The sequence below is a fragment of the Python bivittatus genome, unplaced genomic scaffold (genome assembly GCF_059951505.1).
Source record: "Python bivittatus isolate LINGU-HERP-01145 unplaced genomic scaffold, Pbiv_v1 ctg000480_np1212, whole genome shotgun sequence".
NCBI lineage: Eukaryota > Metazoa > Chordata > Lepidosauria > Squamata > Pythonidae > Python > Python bivittatus.
This window is the reverse complement of record NW_028277075.1, coordinates 91,013,988-91,032,500: the sequence shown is the minus strand read 5'-3', so window position 1 is coordinate 91,032,500 and position 18,513 is coordinate 91,013,988. Positions and strand designations below refer to the sequence as shown.

General features: G+C 37.4%; 1 protein-coding gene across 1 annotated transcript in view; it reads left to right on the top strand.

Annotated features, from left to right (window-relative positions):
* Positions 1–445: 445 nt before the first annotated feature.
* NXPH2 (neurexophilin 2) overlaps positions 446–18,513 on the top strand; it is a 44,388-nt gene continuing 26,320 nt past the window's right edge. Inside the window, exon 1 of the mRNA XM_025170470.2 lies at positions 446–857. Within this exon, the coding sequence (XP_025026238.1) occupies positions 795–857 (63 nt within the window). The 5' untranslated portion in view covers positions 446–794. The remainder of the gene's footprint in view (positions 858–18,513) is intronic.

Here is an 18,513-nt window from a genome sequence, read left to right as displayed (position 1 = left end):
AATCACTTTTCTCCTCAAGTCTCGCCGCCTACACGGCTGCCGGTGAATAAAATAGTATTGGTAATCTAGGGGTTATCTCCCGCCCATCCCAAATCGTGCTGTTGAGCACTGTCCATAGTCAGGGATCAAAGCTTCGCTCACATCCAATCTCCGCTCCCAAAGTATACGCCCCAGATGGGCCAGTCAGACCCACTTCTGGTTCCTCGCCGCATTTTCCCGCCAAGGGCGAATAAGCCTCCCAGCTACCCTCCCCCTTCTCCCTCGAGAAAAGAGAGACACCGCGGAGTCGCTCGACGCTCACCGCGGCATTGCGCACGAGTTCGCGTCCCCCCCCCCTCCCCGCCGCCCTCTCTCCTGCCTCCCCACAGGGATCTTCCCGAGCGTTCGCGTTTATAATCCAGACGAACTGCACGCCGCGTCTTTCCTGCCTCTGCCTCCCTCCCGTTCCCCAGCCAGGCAGCCCACCCACCCACTCCAGGGACACCAGCGCGAAAGAAAGTCGCACCCAAGCGCCGCCTGACTGCGGTGGAGGAGTGAGCTCGACAGACATTCGCTTGGGGGTGTGGTGTTCTTTTCTGGCCGGCCGGCCGGCCGCTCGCTCCTGCGTCTCTCTTACTCTCCCTTGCTTCGCGGACGTGCGCGCGTGCAGAGCAGGCTCCCGAAGCGGGAGCAGAAGGCGGTGGCGTCGGAGAACCGGCGTCGTGGAATGTCCCTGTGCTCCGCCTTGCCTCCCGAAGTGGAGATGAGCCACAGCCAAGGCGAAGAACGCCTCTCTTGAAGACTCCGGAGCCAGGATGGTGTACCTGCAGCAGCCTTTACCTCTGGTTGTGGTGGCGCAGAGTTTCTTCCTCCCGCTCGTAAGTCCGCTTTGCCTGGGGCGACTCCCTCCTCCCCTCCTCGTTTCGGCAGTCTCTGCGGAGGCTGCGAGGCTATCGCGTCCGGATTTTGAGGGCGTGCGGTCGCCTAGATCTCTGCCGCCTTCTTTTCTTGCCGTTTGGTGCAAGCTTAGACGTTCCTCATAAGTTTGCCATCCTTCTAGATGAGTTTAACGTGAGGGGTTTGCTTTGAGATTGGGCCATAGTTCCCCCGCTCTAACTGATCTCCCTCCCATTCCCTTTTTGCAAGGGAGCAGGGCTCGCGTGCCTCTCCTCTCGCGTTCGGAGTGTCGCGGGAGCCACCTCTTGGCATCTCTGGTGTGCAAAGGAGGTCGTAGGAAGCTTGGGCTTGGCGCGGTGCTGGAAACTTTCTTCGACAGCCACGGGGAAAGCTGCTCGTTCCTGGCCGGACCTGGGTTTCCGAATATTGCGGGCCTGTCAGTTCGGGGACCCGAGGGTCTGCTTTTTGAGGCTGCGGTGAGGAGAAATCATTCGCAGCACTCGCCGCCTTTAAAGCGATTGCCTTTAAAGAGCATAAGGAGGCAAACGGGTCTTTGTTTTAAGCCAGCCGCGTCCTCCTGAAGTTCTCCCTTCCCCATTTTTCACTGGGAACCCTGGAGAAGCACCTGCGTTGTCCAGCATTTTGAATATTCTGAGTTTGGGTCTAAAGGTATAGAACGGAGCATTCATGGCTGAATTACTGTTACTGGAACCAGTACTTAGAAACTTTGATAGGAAATTAGCAACTTTTTCCAATTATCTCGATAGGTAATGGCGTCACAGACAGGAATTGGCAGTTTCCTTTGCCCAAACTCCCGGAATGCTCAAATTGACAAGAGTTATGTCATGTCTTGAGCTGATGATCTACAGTGACAGAAGCTCTTTCTTCCACAGGAGGGTTCTGTGCTGATTTTTAGTAAAGAAAATCTAGGCATTTAGTGATTATGAGGGAGAATTTTGAAAAGTGTTCATATACACAAACACATTATTATGGAAGAATCTTAAGGGACCAAAGACTTTAAAGTTCTGCCTAGAAGTAATTGGTCTGGATATCATTTCCTTTTGATATAAGATTTACTTGTATACTTGAACTTTGTATGATTTTAGTTCATTGCTCAGATATAAACATTCTTATATAATTATTTGTCATTTGTACAACTTGGTGCAGCACATATTTATAATGATGTGACTGCGTATATTGGATTTACTGCTTTTAGGTGGGAGGTTTAGGTGGGAGTAAACATTTTTACAGCCCAGTCAGACTAGAGAGTTGGGTGGGAGTAAACAGGATTGTAGTCTAAAATAAAGGACAAAAGCTTTGTGACTGATAGTAAGTGTAGTGTACTGAATGCAGTTGTAACACACTTTAGAGAATAAATAAATTACTGTAGAAGTTAAATATATACTGTGTAAAAAGAAGAAAAAGCACTGAAATATCCAGTTTTGCTAAAGAAAAGCATTAAAATGTGGTATTGCAATTAAATATTTTGCTTTTTAAAAAAAAATAAATCACCATCCTTTTTTCAGGAAAATGTCAACTGCTTGCACACAGCAGGATGTAAAGCTTTGTTTTCATCCCAGCTGTATGCAACCTGACATGGTATGTGTATGAGAGTTTGTGTTACTGTAGTCAATAATGGAATATGTAATAAACCTTGAAGGTTTGAAATAGCCTTCTTAAGAGCTGATTCTAATATTACAGTAGGAGTTGATTGATTAGTTTTTGAGAAAGCTTATTTCAAATTCTAATCCTTTTCTAAGATTGTGCTTGTCTTGTAAGGTTGTGGGACTTTCTCTTTCTTTCTTTTGCTTTGGTGTTTTATCATAGCAATGAAATGCAAAGCTGCAGTCTTGCGATAAGGCATATACTTTCTTTCACAGTGCTTTCCTTACAAAAAAAAAAACAGTAAAAGCCTGTGTATACGCTTAAAATAGTTTCCTGCTAAACATCACATAGGGGTTAAGGATATAAATGGAAAATAGTGAATGGAGCAGGAAAATGCTACATTGAAATTTCCCTATAAAAAATCTACTAGATATATGAGGGACTGATTAAAACTTCCAGCAGGCATTGGTTTTATTTCATATATAACTGAAACAATAAGATTTGTACTACTTTACATCCTCTGCCTTGTCTGTGAATGCTATTCTGAAGGATCAAGACATTTAAAATGCATGTAGAGAAAACTTCAGATAGTAATATGGTATTCATTAGGAGTAGTTCATTTTTATGTTTACATAATTTGAATCTCACTGAGGAGCACCCTTTTAACACTCTTCTTGTGCACATTACTTTAATCAGTTGTCATTCAGTCCTGTATATGTGTTAGGAATTAAGTTCTAATAAACTCTGTAGATTTATTCCCAGGTAAATGAATATAGGAATATGTTGTGCCTTCCAGCTATAGCATCAGTTTGCTGTGGTAAATGTATTAGATACCTTTGAAAATAGTGAAAATAATGTATTGTTAGATTACAGTATTGCAGAGATTTTTGCAACTATATTAAAGAAAAAATCACTGTGGTTTCAGATTTTTCAGTGATTAAATGTCTTCCAAACATTGACGGTATTCAAAAATATTATTAAAACTGGCAAATGTAAACATAGAAAATAGCCTGTGCATGATAACCAGCACTTATTTTAATGCTATTTAAATAGTAAGCTGAAACTTATTTTAAAATTTGATGAAGACTATCATCAGTAGTCTTCATCAAGTGCAGAATTAAAAATTGAGTATAATATTTTATAATCAGTAGAACAAGTCAAAATCCCATTTTTACATTGTGTATGCTATTTAAGTTTTCAATCCTAATTGCTGGTTTAACTTATGCTGATTTTTTAAAAAATTACTTTACAGTGATTCAAGGAACATTTTCTTTTTGCCTTGTAAATGAAGCAGTCTGTTTCTGCTAGAAAGTAATTAATACATCTATGCTGTCCTTTGTATACCGTATAGTAATGAAGGTTACACACTATATATATATTTTATGAATAATTTTTACCACAATATAACAGCAGTCTTATGATCCCTTAATGAACATTTGCCCTGGTGGTAATTAGTTCTGAGAAAAACAGAGGAAACTTCTAAAGAAATTTACATTATATTATGTTATTGATGTGTCTAAAAATACAGAGGGTGTACTTAAAGTAGGCAGTAAATTTTTTTTCCTGTATGTTAGATAGTGGGTAGCCATCAAAAAGCTAATTTATTATAACTCACCATTTGCTAATATGGCCGTCAATATATGCCAAAATAATACCATACCCAGTCAATAATCACCTAGCCGTTAGCTAAATAGTAACAAAAGGAGATTTGTTCAGAATTAATGTCAGTGACTACTATTGTTTTAAAACTAATATTAATAGTCATTAGGTTTTTCTGTTGTAACAAATTATTCAGTGCCATGTTAATAACTAGGACACAGGAGCAAGGGAATTGAGGTCACTATTTATAGGAAAGTGCCTTATAAAAGAGATTTTTATGTCCCATTCCTCAAGGCAGCACTGTTAATGTTGAATCAAGCATGTTTATCATTTTCCTACAAAAACATACATTATTTTCCTGGTATTCCATTTTTCTTACTTATTCTGTTTACAAATGAAAGATATAGTAGTGCATATTTCAGAAGAGTTAATGTTGCAAAATCAACTTTAAATAAGGTTTCTATTTTTAAAAATGGCATGAGAGACATTAAATGCTGTTTCTTGATTTTTCTATTAAAAGTGTATCTTGTTACAAAAAATGAATATCAATATATCTATGGTATAATGAATGCAGTTCATTATACTATAATGTAGTTCTACTAACACTTTTAAAATCTTGTATTTCATAAAGGTATATAAAAAATATATGTTCTTAAATGTGTCTGTAGTTCATGGAAGTGCTGATATCTCTATAAAGATATAGGTATAATTTGGAAATATGTATTGCGTTTCTATAATGGGAAGGAAAGGAGGTTCTGTAAACATGTTAACGTAGTAAATGTGCCATTTACTGCTCTCATTTATATTTTATTTGATATTTTATGGCTAAAAACTATTTGTATTTCAGCTTTGATTTAAAAGAAGAAAGAAATAGGATGGCCAGTTTGGTTTCAAAAAAAGACACTACTTTTCTTGGTGTCAGTGTAGCCTGAGGTGCTTTATTATTCAGGTATTTCTTATACATATGCAAATATATGCATGCATACTATACATGTAAAAAACACCATTTTAGAAAACCACATTGGAAGTCTTGTACAAGAGATTAGCCCTAGTATTGACCAAGAACATTTTAAAATAGAATATGGAGATAGTTATAATCAATTATGGAGAAAACATTTAATTGTGTCATTAAACACTTCTGAAGTGTTAATATTCTGAACATATTGTGAAGAATTAGAAGGCAATATATTTGAAATAGAATTTGGCAAGTAGCATATATGAAAATCCAAAATGCAGTTTTGCATTCCTTGGTTCGCTTCTCTTAATCTGTTGCCATCTCTCCTTGCTCCGTGATTACACACAGCTCTTCTTTCTATGTTGTAATCATCCACTATTATCCTCCCCAGTTATCCCCAGTTAAGAATGGCACTATACTGTTTCCACGGTACTTGTGGAGTCTGATAGGTGTCTTGTATGAAACAACTAAAATAGCTGAACAATGATTAACAGGCTACAAAAGAAAAAAAGGATTTCTATCATTCTTCCTTAGAAATCATAGAAAGAAGCTATGGCTCCCATTCTTTTTGTTACAGGTTTGGTCAAACCTCATTGTGCCGATGCTAAGTGAAGTAACACTGGTGTCTAACTTCTTCATCTGTAGGCCTGAATTCTACTCCTTACTGATTTGATGGCATTATAACATTATGACAAATATGTAGATGTTTGTTAACCATACATTGTTTACAATCAAAAATCAACACCCTGTAGAAGAGAGAAGAAAAATGTACCTTTGAATAATCTTGACAGCATTAAAAAGAAATCCTAACTATTAAAGTGGAAACAAAGTACCATACAGAGGGCCCTTGACAGAGATAGTGGTGGTTAGTGGTCCCTCCAAACTAGAATAAGGTCAGAACTTGCATGAAAACATAATTTACAGTATCATTAGCTGTATGGAGGAATTCTCTGAGTTTAATTAATCTTCTCCCTACCCCCAAATCAGGTCTTTCAGAAGAGAAATTGCCAGGCTGGTCTTTGCCAGCACCAGCAGCAACAACTGATCTATTGCTGGTAGCTACACAAAGCAAAAATCTGTAAATTATGGGTTGAGCCCCATTTCTTCTTGTGATGGCTGGGAGCATTCAGTCATGTCTGGAGATGTCAGACAGGCTACAATGCTTTTTTAAAAAATAAATCCAGAATTATTTGGGAAATTGGGATTGGGAAATTGGAATAAAACCAGTACTTATTTTTCATGCATCATGAATGGCATCCTCATGTAAACTTTGCTTTAGACGGACTTCTGAAAAAGTGAAAAACTGCAAACTGGTGAAAGATGTGGAAGTGCCTATATGTGAGAAGGCATACAACCACAACCCCATATAAAATAGACTAAGCACTATTTACTCATAAATGACAGTGCATAAATGTACTTTCTTTGCTGGATTAAGGCTGCATATTTACAAAGAAATTCACAACTTTTTCTTTGCAACCAAAGAAGGTTTATGTTCAGTCTCACATAGTGAGAACAGTTCTGAAAATGAGGGGATTTTTAAAAATATTTTATTGTTACTACTATTGTTTATAGTATAGTAGTAATATTGGTGTTATAAGTATTAATAGGAAAAAAAACATTGGAATTGCCTGTATCTATTTGTCTACGTAGAACAATTGTTTGGATATTATCCATAAGAAAGTTTAGAAGATTTCATTCATTCAGTCATATAAGCAAAACATAACAGAAACAGTGTATGTTTATTATTTTTAGTAATTAATTGTTTGATCCAAATTGCCTTTAAAAATGAAGCCGGGCTTCGGTTGCATTTGTGGTATACTGTCCATAATACCACAAAGCAACCAGTAATGTATCCTTACAATTGGCAGGTAATGCAGGATGTGACATGGGTATAACTCTGGTTGCTAATCTAGCCTATTTTTTCCTCTTATCAAAACGCAGTATTTAAAAACCTAATTTGACCCATGCCATGATGGGCAGCAGAGGTCAAGATTTCCAGTGGTGTCTATTGATGACCATGGCACATTTACTTTTATTATTTGTTTTGATTTATATCCCAGGAGCTCAAAGCAGTGTACTAGTATCCACTCTTCCTGCTTCTCCGCACAAGAACTGTCTTGTGAGGTAGGTTGAGGTGATCTCAACTTTAATGGCTGAGGATGAGTTTATAATGTTGGTCCTAGTTCCAACACCTTAACCGCTATACCACATTGGCTTTCTGTGGCACATCAATGATTTCAACTTGAAATAAAAGAAGACTATATGGAGAAAAGCAAAAAGAAATGGAAAAAAAGAAAATCAGACTTGTTTTTGTTTTGTGTGTGTGTGTGTGCGCGCACACACGCGTGTAAAACTAAGACAACAGGACAGAGGATGTAACAGACCTAAATGAAGGTGCCTGACCTTCATTGGAATTGATGAATACACTGTATGCAGGAAACTATAAATTTAATTATGAGTGAAAGTCTAAAATGTATGTGAGAAAGAATGAATTGATCTCCTCTAGATTGTTGTGGTTGTATGTGAAACTAGAAATTTGTAGGTTGGTGATAATTGCATGTTGAGCTCCAGTGAATGGTGATAAGGAATTAGGGACAAGTGGTATTTTTTTTGGGGGGGGGGATGTTGCAAGATGTGATCCACAAGAAAAACTTTGTGAGATGATGTGAATGGTTGGGTCAGAATGAGTTGAGAGAATATAGAAAAAGTTATGGGATTATTTGATGACCCAAGAATGAAGGAGAATGGTGATTGGTGAGTATGTTAGGAAAAAGGTTTAAACATAAGTCTGTTCTTTAATATAAATGTTAAATAAATGGCTGTAAAAGCATGATTGAGTTATTTATGGTGAAAGACTGAGATATTTAGAGCAGGATACAAGGGTGATCAGAAGTTTTTGATGTAGGACAGATCACTATATAATAGTGTCGAGAGTGAAATTTAGCAAAAAAAAAAAAAAGAAAGAAAGAAAAACCCTAAAGAAAGAGCCTCCAGAAGATTGAACAGAATTAAGAATAAAAATGATGAAAAGATCTGGGATGAAACTGAAGTGAGGGAGTGCTGAAATGACAATTTTTAGAGATTTGTATGGGAATTTTAATGATATGTCAAAGAGTAGAACTGAAATGAATGCTACAAATGTTAGGGCTAAAATTAAAAAAACAATGAACGTGTGTGTGTGTGTATGAAAAAACAATGAAAAGGAAGTAATAAATGCTGTGAGAATACTGAAAAATGGCTACATTGTGGATGGAGACAGTGTAACTAGAGGAATGTTTTAAAAATAGATGTGAATTTATGGAATGGCTTATGTGGCTTGTTTGTTTGTAACTGTTGGGGTTTTTTGTCCCTCCTCAGAGTCACTGTTGTGAGATGGACAGCCATATAAATTATGAAAATAAATAAATGTTTCTGTGAAGAGTACATTTCTGCATGACAATTGGAAAAATGCCATTGCTGACCCCTTATATGAAGTGAAAAGTAATACAAACCGATGCAAAATGTGCATGGGAAGTTTGTTAAGTGTGTTTGAGAAGATGTTTGGCATAATGCTGATTGAAATTGTACAAGAAATGATAGCGAACAAAATTTGGTAAATGTAGCGTGACTTTATGTCAAGCAGGAAATAGGTGGACCTGAGTGTTTGCTGGTCAGTGGATCATTGGGTGAATGAGAGAGAAAAAAGTAAATTTTATGTTTGCTGAGTTAGAGAAAGCATGTGATAAAATAAATAAGCTTGGGGTATGGAATATTTTTTCATTTCTCAAGTAGTTGAAGGTTAGTTGCTAAATATGATAAGCAGGATATGATGGAAATAGAGAATGCATAACAATGGAATGCTTAGCAAAAGATTCGGCACTGTGCAGTAAGGAATGTAGTACGCCCTGTTATTGTTCAGTTACATCAATGCATAATGAATATTTGGAGAGGTGAATGTGTGTGTATTTTTGTATGCAGATGATGGTGCATTATGGTCTGAGAAACCAAAGGGCTAGCAATAAACATTATATTGTGTGAAGAATACGGATCCGAAAGCTAATGTATTGAAGACCAAGATCATTGTGGTTCACTGATCAAATAATCAACTCCAAGTTATACAAAAATAGCAAAAGATTCAAGCAAGTAGACTTGTATACATCGGTAGATGGGAGCACGGTTTCATGTGTTAGTTGAAAGATAGTGTGAGAAATGAATGAATGTTAAAAGAAATAAAAATGGGTCCATATAAAAGCATGTTTCTGGCCACCTTGTTTTACAAAAGTAAGATTTGGGGATGGCAAGAGAAATATAAACGTAAATTGGTTGTAGTGGGAATAGGATACTTAAAAGTTTGTGGGGTAAAACGAGAAGAGAATGAATGGGTGATCCGGTTTGAAAGCAAAGTGAGTGATTGGTAGAAAAAGATGTGCTGAAATGATATATCATAACAATGTTGCTATTTTATTCTCTCTTTTTTATATAGCTCTAACAGAATTTTTCTCAAACCATTTCCAGTACATAGAAGTATGGAATATGGAAATGATATAGAAAGTTATCTTGGCAACCCTGTGCCCAGTTTCAGAATCCATTACTACAGCATTGCTAATAGGTGCCTATCCAGTTTCTTTTTTAAATAGCTCCAACATAAAAGACTTCACTATTTCCCAAGTCGGTGATTCTTTGTTGAAAAGTATGTCCACATGAAATCTACTTCTTTCAAGTTTAAACCCACTGTTTTTTGTCCTGTCTTCTAGAACAACTCTGCATAATTCTGCCTTCTCTTTTCTGGTAACAGCTCTTCAGATACCTGAAGACAGTTACAGTGTGCTTAAAAGTTTGTGAACCCTTTTGAATTTTCAATATTTCTGCATAAATATCACCTAAAACATGATCTGTTCTCCATACAAGTCCTAAAACTAGATAAAGAGAGCCCAGTTAAACAAATGAGTCAAAAACATTATACTTGCTCATTTATTTATTGAGGAAAATGATCCAAAGTTACATATTTGTGTGTGGCAAAAGTAGCTGAACCTTTGCTTTCAGCGATTGTTGTGCCCCCCTTGGGCAACAATAACTGCAACTAAATGTTTCTGATAACTATTGATCAGTCCTGCACATCGGCTTGGAGGAATTTTAGCCCTTTCCTCCTTACAGAACAGCTTCAATTCAGGATATTGGTGGGCTTCCTCGTACGAACTGCCCACTTCAGGTCCTTCCACAACATTCCTGTAGGATTAAGGTCAGGAGTTTGACTTTGCCATTCCAAAACATTAATTTTATTCTACTTTAACCATTCTTTGGTCATACAACTTGTGTGTTTTGGGTCATTGTCTTGCTGCATGACCCATTTTCTCTTGAGCTTCAGAAATACCCTGACCTTTTCCTGTAGAATTTGCTGGTACAATTCAGAATTCATAGTTCCATCAATGGTGTCAAGCCATCCCAGTCCAGAGGCAGCAAAGCAGGCCCAAACCATGATACTGCCACCACCATGTTTCACAGTTGGGATAAGGTTCTTATACTAGAATGCAGTGTTTGCCTTTTCCCAAACATAATGCTTTTCATATAAGCCAAAAAGTTCTATTTTGGTCTCATCCATCCACAAAATATTCTTCCGATAGCCTTCTGACTTATCCACATGATCTTTACAAACTTTAGATGGGCAGCAATGTTCTTTTTGGACAGTAGTGGTTTTCTCCTTGCAACCCTGCCATGCACACCGTTGTTGTTTAGTGCTCTTCTAATGGTGGTCTTATTTACATTGACATTTGCCAATGCAAGAGAGGCCTTTAGTTCCTTAGATGTAACCTTGGGGTTCTTTGAGATCTCCCAGATTATTACACGCCTTACTTTTGGTATGATCTTGGTCAGTCAACCACTCTTGGGAGGATAACAGTGGTGTTGAATTGCCTCCATTTGTGAACAGTCTGCCTGACAGTGGACTGGTGGAGTCCAGACACTTTGGAAATAGTTTTGTAACCTTTTCCAGCCTGGTGAGCATCAACAACTCTTTTTCAGAGGTCCTCAGAAATCTCCTTTGTTCAAGCCAAGACACATTTCCTGTGTTGTGAAGATGAGGCTTTGATAGTGAATACCCAGAATTCTGTTCTTTAAATAAGGTAGGACTTCCCATGCTGACACCTGATTATCATCCCATTGATTGAAACACCTGATTAATTTCCCCTTCAAATAAACTGATAATCCTGGAGGTTCACATACTTTTGCTACACACGAATATGTAGCTTTAGATCATTTTCCTCAATAAATAAACGAACAAGTATAATGTTTTTGACTCATTTGTTTAATTGGGTTCACTTTAGCTAGTTTTAGGACTTGTGTGGAGTACAGATCACGTTTTAGGTCATACTTATGCAGAAATATTGAAAATTCAAAAAGGTTCACAAACTTTTAAGCACCACTTTATATTGTCTCCCTACAGTTACTCTTTTCTAGGTTAAACTTACCTAACATCTCCAACTGTTCCTCATAGGTTTTTCCTTCCAGACCCATTACTGTATTACCTGCTGTCCTTTGACATGCTCCAGTTTGTCAATGTCCTGTCTAAAATGTGGTGCCTAAAACTGCATGCAATATTCTAATGCAGTATGATCAGCACAGAATTATTACCAATAGAAGAGAATATGTGTAGCTCAGGGTTGAACTGTGGAGTCCTTGGGATTCTCTGAGCTTGGTTGTTTTCTTGCAAATATTTCGTTACCTCACTAGGTAATATCATCAGTGCACAGAATTATTAATTCCCTTGAATTAACATACTTCTTTTGAGGTCTAGGACTGCTTTTGCTTTTTTTCCAATTTCAGTTTTTCTGTTGGCTCATGTTCAGCTTGTGATCTGCCAATTTATTCTGGAAATTGCCAAACTATTCCTGGAAAGGCATGGCCTTGTTCTGACATGCTAGAGGGAAACAGAATGCTTCTTTTCTGGAATCAGTGAATATTGCATATGTCCAGAGATGGGCAACGTTTGGCCATCAAAAGTTGCTGAATCTGATTTCCTAGCATCTTCAGCCAGCATGGCTAAAGGGATGCTAAAACTTGTAGTTCAACAAATGGAAGATCCAATAGTTCCCTCATATAGATGGGGTGACATGTCAGGGAGGACAATAAAAAAATCCACAGTTGCCACTTGCATGTTACCTGCAGCAGGTTTTTTCAAACTCTGTTCCATGAAACCATAGGGTTTCCTGAGAACTTGATGAGGTTCTATCACGGGCAATATATATAAAATGTGTGTGTGTGTGTGCGTGTGTGCGTGCGCGCACGCATTCTAGGTCAGGCTGTAGAACCGGTTGGTTAACAAAAATAATTCCTGGAACCCCTGATCAAGAGGCAAAGATCTAGTGATAGAAAATTGGATGCATTCAAGTGAGATTGATTGATTGATTGATTGATTGATTGATTGATTGATTGATTCCTGTACCTTCAGTGCATCTATCACCTTTTCCATCCTTCCAAAATAATTTACATTTGAAAGAATTCTCCTACAGCTTTAAAAAAAAACATTCTAAAGTGTATATAAGTTAAATAACAGAGCCACAAAATATTTATCTTGCAAAACATTGTATGAGGCCAGGTTATTTGTGGGATCATCCCTCCTTGGTTGTATCTACCCATCCTGTTATATCTGATAGGAGAGGCATGCTCTGGGTCCCATCTGTTAGGAAGTTTCATTTGGCAGGACCCAGGAAGAACACATTTTCTGTCATGGCATCTACCCTCAGGAACATCATCCCCCTGAAAATCAAACTTGCTACAACTCTGCTGGTTTCCCGTAAGACCTTACAATCTGATTTTATTACTGCGCCTGGGCCCAGGATTTGTGGTTGAGCCTCGATCATGGTTGAGTTAATTGTTGGGTGTGTTTTTTTTTTTTTTATCTTGGCTGCTGTATATGTTATTATTTTGTTATAATGTTTTTATCTTGTTTTTATTCATTATAGCGACCCAGAGTCACGTATTTGAGATGGTAGGGTAGAGGAATGAATGAATTAACGGAAGAATGAATGAATGAGTAAATAAATAAGTACATAACTGCTACAATGGTCTGTCATAGATATCTTTACCAATGTAACGATAAATGGCCACCGCATTAACTCCACTCATATATAATGTGTACTGTGTATTATACTTTCCCGTTAGTGTCCCCTCTGTGTTCTTGTTAACTAAAAGAACCCTTGTTTTAACAGACGAAAGTACTTTTCCAGTCTTGACATTCTTGTGCCTATTTGGTATGTTGCCTCCCTATAAAACAGAGTGCAATTACGGTATGCATTGCACTATTCCAAACTTGTCAGCTGTAAGCCTCAAAAGGAGCCCTGTTCAGCAAACATAAACCAACTCACTCAAAATATTTGAGATACAACATGGCAAATTCTGCTGCAGCCTTTTTTCTTTTAATATTTTACAGTATAAAGGTCCTTATTTTTTAATGTCTGTATGTTATATAATAAAGAAGTAGGGATCAAAATGAGAATGAGATATAGCTACTGTCTTTTTTCTATTTTCAAATTGACTTTTAAAAAAATGAATTACCCTATATTGCAGTAAGAAAACACTTTTTCAGTGAAAATATTATGACCCATGAATGGAGTGTTACTTAAAAAATAAATGAAATAAATTAAAGCCACCAGTTTGGTGTAGTGGTTAAGGCACCAGACTAGAAACTGGGAGACCGGGAGTTCTAGTCCTGCCTTAGGCTCAAAACCAGCTGGGTAGTCTTGTGCCAGTCACACCCTCTCAGCCCTACAAAGACGACAGTGGCAAGCCACTTCCAAAAATCTTGCCAAGAAAACTGCAAGGACACGCCTAGGCAGCCACCAGGAGTTAACACTGACCTTCTCTCTCTCCCACACACACAGACACACAAAAGCAGCCTTACAGCTAGTACATGTAATTGCTATTGTTTATGAGAAAAATATTATGTAATTGTGTGGTTCATTTACTCATATGTGACTAGCTTAGACGTTTAATTGGACAATATAGCAGTTCAAAACAAGACTAATAAAAAACAATTACAAAAATAATAATATAGCAACATTGAGATTAATTTGAGGATTATAACACACACTATATGTTACACTGCATATCACTAAACAGATGTGAAGTTGCTGAATTTTGCTACTTCTAGTCATACTAAAATAATATATTTGGGAACTAGTTTGCAATAAGTGAAATTGAAATATAGGCAGAGGAATTAAAAACACTAAAATTCAGTGCAGAAATGTGCAGATTAGTGGACTAGGTATAAAAAATATCTTTATTTCCTTAGGAAAAATTATTTGTAAAAGAAATGAAAATCATTTGCTCCTTGTTTCATTAATGGCTGGCTCAACTTCTGCAGAGTGTTATACTACTGATTGCCTAATCAGTTTAGTTCTCTAGAGGTTTGGCCTATAAAATCATCAGTAGAAAAGGGATAAATTTAAGAAGGTCTGGAGAGAATGGAAAAGGAGGAAAGGAGCTAATGTAGTTAATTACTTCATGTCTTTTTGAAGAAACAATCCATGAATATGTGAATGGAGGAAAGAAGAGGACTTTTAGTATTAGGGGAGAGTCATCAGAGACATCTACAGATGATATTAGCCCCAAGAATATACATGCTACAAATTATATAGAATTCATTTTGTCAGTTTCATAACTGGTATCTTACAGTATCTGCTAATGTCCCTCATACATTCCAGTAGTACATTACAAAGTGGAAAATACATCTAAGTGGATGCCTTAACTCTACAAAATACTAAATTTATAGAGAGATTGCTTAGTCTAAATGGGTATCCTCCATTTTTAACTAAATGTGGTATCCCAGTGGCACAAACTGAGCATATGTAGATTTGAAAGAGAATTTTAATATTACCCTAGATTGTCATCTGTTACCCAGTATCAAACAGCTCTTAGGCTAAAGACAAGTCCAAAGCCATGACAGATATTAGTAACATGTTCTAGTCAAATGCTTTTATGAACATAGATGTTCTGATAGCCTTTGGAAAAACTGCCAAGATTTAGTTTAGTTTAGTTAGAGCTTTCAAGAACAGATGTTGCTCTATATATAATACCATCATATTATAATTTTTATCATTGTTTAAACATTTTATGTGGAGTGTACATTATGGCTTTTAAACTTTGTTATACTTTTATGATTAGAAACTGCCTGGAGACATAGTTTTGGCAGTACATAGTTTAAATAAATGAATAAATAAATCCAGAAGAGGTTTCAGTTCAAAGGGATTTTATGTTTGGCATTAGCAGCTTCAATATTCCAGAATGATACATGCAATTTTGGGGAATATATGAGGTATCACTTTCAAGAAGGTATGTTATTGTCAGCCCCACTATGTAGACCAGACCTTGGGAATAAGTTGGCTGAGAGACAATGACTGGCCCAAAGTCATTCACTGAGATGTCATGGCTGAGGATGGACATGAACCTAGGTGTCCCGCATCCTAGTCCAATACTTAATAACATGTATTTAAGAGTATTGCACAGGAATTTCAGTCTGCACAATTCAATAGCAAATTTGGATCACGGAATATCTCCGAAAGTCATATAGCCCAAATTAATCCTGATGGAAATGATTCACAAAGCCAAGTTGACTTCTGATTTTTGCAGCTCTCGTTTTTAGTTTGTCATTAAAAAGACAGTGTTTAAATGGTACAAATTACTCAGAGATAAACAGCTGTCAGTGCAAGAAGAAAGACCACCAATCAGTCAATCATGCCATTGAAAACCTAGATATTAGGAAAATATTTCTGTGTGCCAGAAGAGTATCAGAAAGATATGAAGAAGGGGAAAGATGTGTTGTAGCTTGATAGTTAATTTGTTCAGTTGTCCAGAAGTTTGTGTTCCACTGCTTTTTGTTTTAGACTGAAATCAGCATTCAGGGGGCATCTCAATTTTTGATTTTTGCCGTCAAGTGCTGAGGGATGCTAGAGTTATATTATGACATCACTGCAGGAGTAGGGGCAGTATTTTCAGCCCTTTCTGAAAAATATATAACGTTTAAAAGTGGAATGGATGCATTACATCTGTTTCTTTGCAGAAAAAATCCCACATCTTCTACCAAATATTTTTTAGTATAATTTTTATTAAGAATTTAGTTACAGTAGTAAAAACTAGTACAAACAAAACTTATTTTATTTATTCATTCATTCATTCATTCATTCATTCATTTAACAAATTTATATGGCCACCCAACTCACACACAGTGACTCTGGGCAGCTTACGAAGTAAAATCCTGAGGGACCACTTCTCCCCAATTACATCTGACCATCCCATCAGATCTGGCAGAGAAGGCATGCTGCGGATCCCTTCTACTAGAGAATCACATTTGGTGGTTCCCAGGAGGCAGGCCTTCTCTGCCGTGGCACCCGCCTTGTGGAATCTTCTCCCCCCAGAAGTGAGATTAGCTCCATCCCTCTTAACATTCCGTAAGTCCCTCCTGGCTAGTGATCGGGCCTGGGGCTCCCAGGGGACCCGGGAGATTTTGCGATGGCTGTCTTACTGTGTCTAACATCATCCTCTCTTGTTCTTATGCTTTTCATAGTTTTTATAATGAATGTTTTTATTATATTGTACGCCACCCAGAATCTTTTTTTTTTTTTTTTTGTGAGTCGGGCAGCCATACACATTTGATAAATAAAATTAAATAAATAAGAAAACAAACCAGCCATTTAGAATTCAAGACTTTTTGTACTATATTGATGGTGATGGGTTCTGGTCCCCCCCCCCCCAGCATCTTGAAGGTGTTAGTGCTAAAATATACAGGGTTTTTTTTAGGACATTCTTAATGTATGTTTGTATTTTAATTATTTATGGATTTTAGCTACTGTTGGATTGGTGTGTTTTTTCTTTTTTGTTATTGTGAGCCGCCCAGAGTTACCCGTTGGGGGAGATGGGTGGCATACAAGTTTAATAATAAATTAAAAATATTATGGTATAAAATAATTTAACAAGTTTACTCTAATAAGCATGTTAAGATGCAATCTTCAAAACACTCCCTAGGGTAGAAAGGGGTGACACCTATTTCCTTTTTGTTTGGATTTGGAAACCAGGGAGGGAGGGAGAGAAAGAGAGAGAGAGAGAGAAAGGAAGGAAGCGAGAGAGAGAGAAAGAGAAAGAGAGAAAAAGAAAGAAAAAGGAAGAAAAGAAAGAAAAAGAAAGAAAGAAAAAGAAAGAAAGAGAAAGAAAGAAAGAAAAAGAAAGAAAGAGAAAGAAAGAAAAGAGTTACAGATTGCCTTGTCAGAAGCAATAAAGCTCATTTGTCTTCTCCCCAAAGCCCTAAATACCTGTGGGAAGTCTGATATGAGAAAAGCCAATAGAAGTGGGTTCTTCTGAACCCCACAGGTAACAAAGCAAAACAACTATAGCAAAAAGGTAGCTTTGTCTGTTACCAGTGCTGAGAAAAGTTGAAAATCTTCATATTAATAAGGAAACATTGCAGAAACTTCACAGATGGCACTGGAGAATTGGTTGGCTTGGTTGCAGGTTAGTCTGTTCTCTGAATCTGGTCATTGTGGTTTCTAAATCATGACTGGGAAACCAGTACTTTAAAATCACAGCTGGAAAAAGTTCCTGGAGATCACATTCATAATGGGAGGGGATGAGGAAAGAGAGATCTTATCCGTTCCAGCCCTTCAAAAAGTGGCTTTAGCTCATTCTAATGACAGGACAACCAGGCAATGTAGATAAGCCCAGAGAATCCTTTCCTGCTGTAAATATGATGGTTAATTAGCAGGGAACTACATCTGGCAGGCCCCAAGAGATGAACCTTCTCTGCTGTGGTGCCTACCTTATGGAATCTTCTCCCCCCAGAAGTGAGATTAGCTCCATCCCTCTTAACATTCCACAAGTCCCTCAAGAACTGGCTATGTGATCAGGCCTGGGGCTCCCAGGGGACCAGGGAGATCTTGCAATGGGTCCCTTATTAATTTTATCCCCTCCTATTTTGTGTGTTTTTACCATTTTTTATGTGTAATTGTTTTTATGTATTAATTTTTTAATTGTTGTACGCCACCCAGAGTCACTTTGTGTGAGATGGGCAGCTATATAAATATGATAAATAAATAAATAAAATCCCCAATACTAAAACCCCATCAACTTTGAGAAAGAAAGAGAACAGAATGGAAAGAAAGAAGAAAAAGAGAAGAAATATATAAAGAAGTGACTTCCAATCTTCATCACAAGAAGTATACACAAATTTAATAACTCTTCACCCCCTATAAGGTTAAACAGAGATCTCTTCATCCCATATCCCATCCCTTATCTATAAGCAAATCCATAGAACATCAACTTTTCAATCCTGCTGTTAGCAGAAACTCCATAAAGTGTTGCTAGATCATTGGGGGAAAAAATCCTTAATCAAATATTGTTGTATGATTTTATTTCTCTTCAATTCTTCTTTATGCCATTGAACAGATTTCTTCAAGGATTTAACAAGCCTCTTTTGTAGATCTAATAAGAAAACATTTTTCAGGTCATTATCTTGG